The sequence below is a fragment of the Capricornis sumatraensis genome, chromosome X (genome assembly GCF_032405125.1).
Source record: "Capricornis sumatraensis isolate serow.1 chromosome X, serow.2, whole genome shotgun sequence".
In the NCBI taxonomy this organism is placed as follows: Eukaryota; Metazoa; Chordata; class Mammalia; order Artiodactyla; family Bovidae; genus Capricornis; species Capricornis sumatraensis.
In genome coordinates, this window is record NC_091092.1 from 100,119,217 (window position 1) to 100,128,938 (window position 9,722).

Here is a 9,722-nt window from a genome sequence, read left to right on the forward strand (position 1 = left end):
TTTCATTCCAGTTGTGCAGCAGATACAGTGATGATGGACCGCGAGTGCAAAGAGTAAGACGAAACTCCGGCATACAAAGGACAATGACAAGCAGAAAGCTCCAACCAGATCCTGCCCTTTCTTTGAAAGGAACTGGAGCCTAGGAGGTGAAGGCATTTCCAATTTTTAGTCCTCTGCCTCCCTCTGCTGTTCTTCTTGAGAAGTTTTCCCTTACAACAATGAGAAATCATGTACTAGCTGCATCCTTTTCTATGCTCTCCCTGCTGGCGCTAATGGGAGATACAGACAGCAAAACAGAGAGCTCATTCATGATGGACTCGGATCCTCGACGCTGCATGAGGCACCACTATGTTGATTCTATCAGTCACCCGCTATACAAGTGTAGCTCCAAGGTAAGACCAAGATCTCTGTGAGATATCCTTACTCCCAGAAACAGGAGTTCTCTTATAACAAGAGATGGGGAACTATATGGCTGACCCATAGGGACTGCCACAGAATCACGCTTTTAGGGTTTCCCACCATTCTTTCAACTGTTGTCAATAAAGCTGCCTAACTGACCATGTACCTACCCAGCTACCTTCATTCTATTCAGACTGGTCAAAGTCCATAAGAAAGGCTGGAAGCTTCCACAATAAAGTTGATGCTAGGCTCAAGGTGGAAGGGATATGTTTTATCCTTGGCTGTGAAATTGATGAGCAGTGGTATCCTTGTTCAAGAAAGAAAAATGGTGTCTACATGTTATCATAACTCCTTCTATCTCCACCAACAATGAAGAAGAAGGGAATACAAGCAATATGATTGTACATTGGAACATACTTCTTGGTGGGCTCTTCAAATAGTTTCCTGGTCCATGCCTTTCTCTTACTGCCATGTTTATGTTAAAATGAATTCAAAAGAAAAATAGCCTTTTGATCAGTTACTATTTTACCTTGATTATACAAGTCATTCTTGTTTGGTGCAGGTTATATATATATATATATATATTATTTTTTGCACAGGCAAAAATGATATCTCAGTGTTGAGATGGAACGTATGAAGTAATACCATGCTTAAACGTCACCAAGAGTGGCCAGCCACGTGGACCACCCAGGAGGGATGCACACAGTAGGGAAAAATAGACTCAGAAGGAGACTTCTCATGACTGTCACTGCCCTCAGTCATATGAATGAAAATTTCCCACATTTGGTAAATAAGAATTTGTTTAGCTCAACCTCAGAGATTTTCATTTCCAACCCTGAGACTAAAACCACTTAAATATTCTCTTATGGCATGCATTTTTTAAATTACCAGTATAATTAAGAAGTTTTGGTAATATCAACCACTAAAATTGAGACCATATAAGTTAATGGCTCTCCTCTCCATTTAAAAACATTACGACTTCTGTCTCCTGTTAAAATTTCCATAGCATCTCTGAGTATAGCTCAGTGATGATGGCTTGTTTTAGTTTAGAGAGATCAGAATTTGGATTAACTCACTTTAACCAAAACTTCTTATTTGTACTTGTTGAACTAAAAAAAAAAAGAAAGCAGTAACTAGATAAACTTGAAATTTTACAAGCCTGCAATTCCTTCTTAGGAAAGATTATAAAACAAATTAAGAAAAAACAATAGGACATGTTCTCACAGCTGTGATTGCTGAGAAGCTGTAGGCTGAGGTGAGATGGACTAGAGCAATTACTCATTTCTCCTCCACTCCCCCTACAGAGAGCACTAGTATTTCGTGTTTTTTATTCCATGGATGATTTCTCCCTCTACTGAGTTGTCCTCTATAATCATGATTCTTTCTAAAAAGGAAAAAAAAAAAATCAGGGACTTCCTTGATGGCCCAGTGGTTAAGACTCTGCACTCTGACTGCAAGGGACACAGGTTCGATCCCTGGTGGGGGCACTAAAAGATCCCACATACTGCAAGACGAGGCCAAAAATAAGTTTAAAAGAAAGGAAATAAAATTATTTCAAAGAAAGTGTTCACTTGATGATAGGAAGGAACAGGAAAATTGAAACGTTTCTAAAAACTAAAGAACAAGCTGAGATTTGATGAAATGATGGTGGAGCGGCTTAGCAATTATCACATTAGTTAAGGAAAGGTCAAAGGAGAGATAGCCTTAACTCGAACCCAACAAACTCATGGTGCTTGAGCATGAGTCCTAGAAACAGACTTTAGTCCACCTTTGTTCACCTCTGTTTCTTCCAAAATACCATGATAAATAGCGTAAAATTGTGACTGTAGAAAAACATTTGTAATTTCATGGGAACAATTTGTTTTCAAACATAACAAACTATCCCTAATATAGCAATAGTTTTATGTAAATGGTGCTTGCAATTATAAACCTTGCTTCCTTGGCCATAAAATATGCCTGGCAGAATCTCAACTACCCAGACCTCCTCTGGATTAAATTTTCTCTATGTATTCAGGAATAAAAATTGCTTTCCATTTTGAGATGTTCTGTAAGTCTTAATTCTCACAGACTCAGGCTAGTTTATCTGGTGTCTGGTCTTTGGAAGACAGATAAAGGGGAGCTTTTTGATGCATGCTCAGGGAAGAAAGAGCATTTGCTTAAAATTTTAAAATGTGTCAGGCACCTCATACTCTATGATCTAATCATTGATGACAAACCTATGATGGAAGGCTTTATCATCCCCATTTTACTGGCAAGGAAAGCTGAAACCTGAAAAGTATTAAGTAGATTGGTCAATGTCAGTTAGCTCAGGATTGGCAATGTCTGCCTTGGAGTGTTCATCTATCAATTCATCTTTCATTCAATTCATTCGTCTTTCATCTGGCTCTTCCTATTTTGGAGATATGCAAATAGAATGTAAGAGCCATTATTTATTTTTTATTATTTTAAAAAAATTATTGAAGTATAGCTGATTTACATTGCTGTGTTAATTTCTTCTGTGCAGAAAAGTGACTCAGTTTTACATACATGTTGATATATATGTATGTGTATATATATATATATTCTTGTTCATATTCTTTGCCATTATGGTTTGTCATAGGATATTGAATATAGTTCCCTGTGCTATACAGTAGGACCTTGTTGTTTATCCGTTCTATATATAATAGTTTGCCTCTGCTAATGCCAAACTCCCATTCTTTCCCTCCCCACCCCTTCTCCCCCTTGGCAATCACAAATCTGTTCTCTATGTCTGAGTCTGTTTCTATTTTGTAGATATACTGATTGGTACCGTATTTTAGATTCCACATACAAATGATATCGTATGGTATTCGTCTTTCTCTTTCTGATTTACTTCACTTAGTATGGTAATCTCTAGATCCATCCATGTTGCTGCAAATGGGAGCTGGTATTCAGAAGTCTAGGCTCAACTTCTGGCCTGCTGAAAATAATGACTTACGCTCAACAATATCTGTAGAAAAATAAAAAAATAATAGGGAAAGCTTTTCTGGGAGCCTTCCATGAGACTGTTTCCCCTCACTCTGAACTTGCAGCTGGCCAGCCCCGGGGGCCTGTCACCTATCTCCTAGCAATTTTGGACAGAGTCAAGCAGAGAGGACCAGCCACCATGGTCCACGAAGGTCAGTGTGGCCACAGGTTATGATGCACCTGCTGACTTTCAGTAACACCTACTAGGATCTGGTGTAAAAGATGCAGGGAGTAGCAGCTTTGTTGACAATCTTCCTTGGAATTTTTAGTAAAGGTTGTAGAGCAAACAAGTAAGGGGTCAGAGGTTAGTGGAAATGAGTTATCTGGGGAATCTTCAAGGGAACTGAGGCATCCCAGGCTTTGAAGTGAGAGAGACCTGGTTTTCAATTCCAGTCCCCCAGTTTGTAAAATTCCAGCTTCACACCCACTAAGGGTGACTTAGGGGCAAGTGAAAGCATGCTTTGGTGCCTCAATTTCTTCCTATGTGAAGCTAATGCTGTCTTCCAAAAGGTATGGGTCTGGGTATTGATGGTAATATTTGTAACGCATCCAGCTTAATATCCGGCATCTAATAGACATTAATAAATGATAGTGTGATCTTGATGAAGTTTTAAACTGGACAGGTGTTTAGACTCACTCTTCTATTTCAGTCACCACTGAAACCTCAATAAGTATTGGGATCTCCTACAGCCTTAAAGGATTAGGAAAATGAAGCTCACTGCAGTTCTTGTTAACCACAGAGACCTGGTGGGGGTGGGGAAGTGCACAGAGGGGCAAAGTAAATGTAAGCCACGGTACTGGGTGCTGAAAGGGAAGATCCAAGTCTAAAGGGAACAGACTGAGCCGTTTGACCTCCCATCTCAGGTGAGCGGAGGAAGGAAGGCTTGGAGGGTATGTTCTGGTTTCAGGCCAAGAAGAGGTGTTCAGGAATCAAGGCTGGGAAAGCGAGTCCACAGGACAGGGCTGTGAAGTCTGAGCTGGGTGAGGAACAGGAGATGGTGGCACCAAGCCGGAGTGGGGAAGAAGGGCATATGGTTGTGTGAACTCTGAAGGGCCACAGGAGCAAGCAGGCAGCGGCCAAAGGAGAAGAAGGAGGAGGATTCAGGGGACAAAGCCTGGGGAAATTCCCTAAGGAAAGGGGGCCTGTGATGCCCAGGCTGAGCCTCAAGGTTGAGAAGAGGCGATTAGGATCCCTGAGCCATTTCCTAGTCCTGCCCATGAAGCTCACCACGTGGTAGGAGAAATGAGGGGAATCAGTGATATTGAGTTTATAACACAATTGCCTACTAGACGGATACGACTTGATTTTTTTTTTTTAAAAAAAGGAACAAATTTATACTGTGGTGGGTAGTTGAGGCACAAAAGTTAAAAGAAAACACAGGCTACATTTTTGCCCTCATCAGGCTTACAAGTAAAGCAGGGAGAGAGGAAAGGGAAGCATTCAGTGTGCAGAAGGCTCTTCATGTCAGTTTGAGTTGTGACCGGAGTGAAGGGACCAGGTTCTAGCTGGAATCCACCAAGTTTCCACCTGCCCTATGAGAGCTCACCCCACCACCCACAACTACTTCCTCCCCCTGGGTGCCATTTTGTGGATGCCCTAAGCCTGACACGGACCCTTCGGAGGTTGACTTGGGTCTCTGGAGATGAGCTGAACAGTCATTTATCAATGACATTGGTGAGGTGAGGAAGGGGAGAAGCAGAGGAGAGTCATGTTCCTGAGAAAGCGGGGTGCTTCAAGGGGTGCCATGGAATAAGGGATGTTCACTGCTAAGAAAACACAAAAAAATTTTCTCACTCGACTGAGCTAAAATAGCCAAAACCCTATTATGATAGTGAAGGATGGAACAGGTGGGTCTTTGTTCTGATAGTGATGGAGCCATGACCTGCACCAGGAATTCATGGGGTCTCCACATGACAGGAAAAGAAAGTGGCTTTGGAGAGGGTGAGTCTTTCAACAGGGGTGATGAAAACCATCTGTGTTTGGGTTTTCTCCCTCTTGGAAGACGCTTGTGTATTGCAGCAAAAGACATAACTATCTAAGAACTGTGGTAGGTCACCAGAGAGAGTGGGAGCCTGAGGTATCTGGCTGCAATCCTTGGGCTGGACCCAGGAATCACAGCTGGCTACAACCCTCACAATGTAGCCTGAACTTGTTTATGACCAACTAGCATCTTATGCTAGAAACTTGAGAGCTTGAAAGGCTGACTTTTATGCTCTGACAATATAGCACTGCAGTTAGGAGAGAGAGCTCAGGAATCATGAGGTCTTGGTTCAGAATCTTGGCCCTCTATTGTACAGCTGTGTGACTTCAGGCAGATAACTTATCCTCTGCCTTTGAATTTCTTAATTTGTAAAGTGGGGAAAGTTTACCTTTTGAAATGGTTGTTAAGTATTAAGTTGCCTGTGAAGGGCTTGGCACAGTGCCTGGAGCCTAGAAAATGCTCAATACATGTTATATATCATCATCATTATTATTCTTTTATTACTACCCAAGGACCTTCCGTTGCTCTTAGCCTCAGCACATGGAAATCAGATTAGAACATGAAAAAGTCTATCCATGAGCAAATACTCTGAACCCGGCAGCTCTGTTTATGTTAAAAAGAACTAGATTTCACATCCAGCCAGAACCAAGCAATTCCAAGGTTGGGGAGATACAATGAGGCTGCTGGAGAAGTTGCTTATCTTCCTAGCATCAAGCCATAAGATAGCAAAAATTGAACCTGACCAAAAGCAAATACTATGTATCTGTCACACACACACACACACACACACACACACACACACACACACACACTCCCCGACAACACAAGCTGTGAAAAATCAATAGAAGTTTGTATGATCAATAACCACCTATTGAACCCACTCCTGTAGGGGTGCAGCTCCATGTGGGTTCTTTGTCCAAAAATGTTCATTTATTGATTTCATAATGGAGCAGTGTGTATGGTCTCCATTAAGAGTAGTTAAGTGCACTGCAAAATGCAGAGGAATTAATAAAATACAGCCAGGTCACTCACGTATGAGGAATGTGCTTGAGCGTAAGCTGGGGGCCAATGTATTTTTCCAGGTAAACTGATGCTTGAAGGTGTCAAAGGTCTATTGAACTGAAGGATGGATTGGTGACCAGTTAGAGGGTGTGTGGTATCATCCAATGAATTGCTGGGAGGTGGTGGGAGTCCTTGAATCACTGGGGAATGGAGTTGGGCAAGAGACTTAACAGTGGAGGAGATATTATTTAGGACTGCCATCACTCTTAGAAGATTCAGCTGTGCTTAAGTTTAGAGATAGTGATGATGGGTCCCAAGAAGCCCATACATAAGAAAAAGGTCAGACTTGTTATATGGTTAGGACTCCATATCGTAGGCAGGTCAAAGTAGATAACAGTAAGGGGTGAGTTGGCTCATGCCACAGGAAAGTATCTTAATATTAGGAGGCATGATATTACAGTGCCTTAGACTAGGGGTTTGGTTTTAGACAGACCTGGATTTGGTTTCAGCTCTGCCTTTTACCAGATAGGTGAGTCTGGGGAATTTATTTAAACTCTCTAAAGCCCCAGTCTCCTCTTATGTAATAATGATACAGATAATAATAGTACCTTTCACAGAAGATTGTTATGAGAATTAAATGAAATAACGTTGTAAGCACTCGATAAATGTTAGCTGCCATCGTTGGTGGTGTGTGCATGCTCAGTGGTGTCCAGTTCCTTGAGACCCCATAGATTCTTCTGTCCATGGGATTTTCCAGTCAAGAAAACTGGAGCGAATTGTCATTTCCTTCTCCAGGGGAATCTTCCTGATCCAGGGATGGAACCCACCTCTCTTACATCTCCATGTCTCGTTTGGACATGACACATCATATATCTTTGCCCTTCTGAATGAAGTCTGCTGGCACAGCTTAGCTCTATCCATCCAGACTGAAACTGAATCTCGAAAGACTCCATTTGTAGAGGTGATCTTTGAAGAACTCTTCATCTGCCTAATAGATGATCCACATTAGAGATGAGCAATTTTAACATTACTCCAAAGTGAGATGTGAAGGAACTATTCCCATGTACTATCAAGGGTGAGAAGAGACTGGGAAGACCTTGAACTCTTTCTCTCATTAGATGGATGGAGCGGGCACCAATAACTGGCATGTGTGATATAGATTTGTGGCATATTCTCTCAAAACCTGCTTCAAATCATGTCTGCTTTCCCTGTCAATGTGAAGAGGAGGCAGGGTAGAATCAAAGGTTTAATACCATCAAAATTACTTACAGCTGCCATTTTTTCCCTGCCTCTGTGACCTTTCAGAGAGAATAAATCAGTAGGTCTAGTCCAACATATCCTTCACCAAGCCCTGCTAGTCCCATATTCTCTTGTTGGTTGCTAAGATACTATTGAATTCACCCAGCATCTTTTCAGATATTGATGTTAACGAGTTCTAATTACCAGAAGTCATCTTTTCCTTTTGGAAAGATGGGCAGGCCATTTACTTCTTTTAATTCTTGGGCATTAAATTCTGTCCTATAGGATGATATTAGAGATAATAGCTGGTGAGTTTTCAATAATAATTGCTAATTCTTAAAATACCATGAGATAAATGTCAACCAGTTTCATGCATATTTATGGACTGTTTAATCTTTTATTTGAATAGTTCCACTTTTTATGTTCTTGTGGGTTCTGGAAGTATAGGGCAACTTTTTTTCCATCACTTAATGTGAAATTCACCAAGCAAGCCCCTCCCACATAAACAGACCAGTAATCTCAGGTTTCCACCACCTTCTGTGCCCCAATATATAATGTTCTGTAGCTTAATGAATCAAGCTACCCACCTTTCTCCCACTGTGACTGCCACTCCCAGGATACCATTTATGTATGGTACACATAAATGAGTCTCTGCTCCATCCTTTTAATCTGTATGCAAAATATAAGGTTTGTGCTTATATCCATTGTTTGTCGGAAAACTTTGGTAGCTTGCATCAGATTCTTAAAGGGTCTGTTTACTAAAGACACATTAAGAGCCCCTGTAAAGAACATAGGGCTTCCCAGGTAGCTCAAGTGGTAAAGAATCTGCCTGCAATGTGGGAGACCCAGGTTCGATCCCTGGGTAGGGAAGATCCCTTGGAGAAGGGCATGGCAACCCACTCCAGTATCCTTGCCTGGAGGATGCCATGGACAGAGGAGTCTGGTGGGCTACAGTCCATGGAGTCACAAAGAGTCAGACACAACTGCTGCTGCTGCTGCTGCTGCTAAGTTATTTCAGTTGTGTCTGACTCTGTGTGACCCCATAGGCAGCAGCCTACTAGGCTCCCCCATCCCTGGGATTCTCCAGGCAAGAACACTGGAGTGGGTTCAGACACAACTGAGTGACTAACAGTTTCAGTTTCATAAAAAACACACAGCCTCTGCTACTTAAACCTAAGCTTTATTATCGCCCTAGCCTACCTTTGGAGATGGAGATGGTCAGAATGAATGCATCCTAATATTTGCCTTAAACGACTCTGAAAATGCAATTGCACATAACCTTAGTCTCCTTCAACATATATGCCCAGAAGTGTGATTCCAGGTCTCAAAACATCCCCTGTTTCTATTTCACTCTCTTGTTTCAAGTTGTAGTGCCCCGAATAGTTCTTCCTAAGCATCATTAGGTTATTCTCTTTTTCTTCTTCAGAAACCATATTCTTTTTTCTTTAGTAATTTCCTGTAGATAGAAAATTTCTTTTCTTTTTCTGTAGTCATTCTTTATTTACCCCCAATTGCAATTTGGAATGATGTTCTACATTTTGAGACTGATGGAACTGGCATGGAGCCAATGGTAAACTACCACTTGTCAGTAAAAATTTCTTTTATTCTTTGGTTTTTATTTGCACATCATGGTGGTGGGCTGTGTCCAGTGGTACTAAACCCCCAGTGCACCTTCAGAATCACCTAAAGAGCTTGGAAAACCATGAAAGTCTGGGCTCGACTCCAGAGGATATAAATTCACTTGGCCTGAGTGTTGACATTTTAGAAGCAAATTTGCAGCAATGTAGAGATGGTTGGATAGCATCACCGAGTCAATGGACATGAACCTGGGTAAATCCTGGGAGACAGTGAGGGACAGGGAGGCCTAGCGTGCTGCAGTTCATGGGGTCTCACAGAGTCGGACATGACTTAGCAATTGAACAACAACCACAGGTGATGCTATCATACTTCATATTTTCGTGTATAATGACAGATACAGATTCTTTTTCACTTAGGTTGGGAAATTTCATTGAATAGCAGCTGAAAGGCCAGTTTCAATTGGAAAAATTCATTTATATCTGTGGTAAACTTTATTTTGATGAAAAGTTGCACTAGCATTTTACCACCAGATGGGAA

The 9,722-nt window shown here is 41.5% G+C and overlaps 1 protein-coding gene across 1 annotated transcript in view; it reads left to right on the top strand.

Annotated features, from left to right (window-relative positions):
* Positions 1-218: 218 nt before the first annotated feature.
* Positions 219-9,722, top strand: part of NDP (norrin cystine knot growth factor NDP) — a 10,275-nt gene continuing 771 nt past the window's right edge. Inside the window, exon 1 of the mRNA XM_068963216.1 lies at positions 219-392. Coding sequence (XP_068819317.1) covers positions 219-392 — 174 coding nt within the window. The remainder of the gene's footprint in view (positions 393-9,722) is intronic.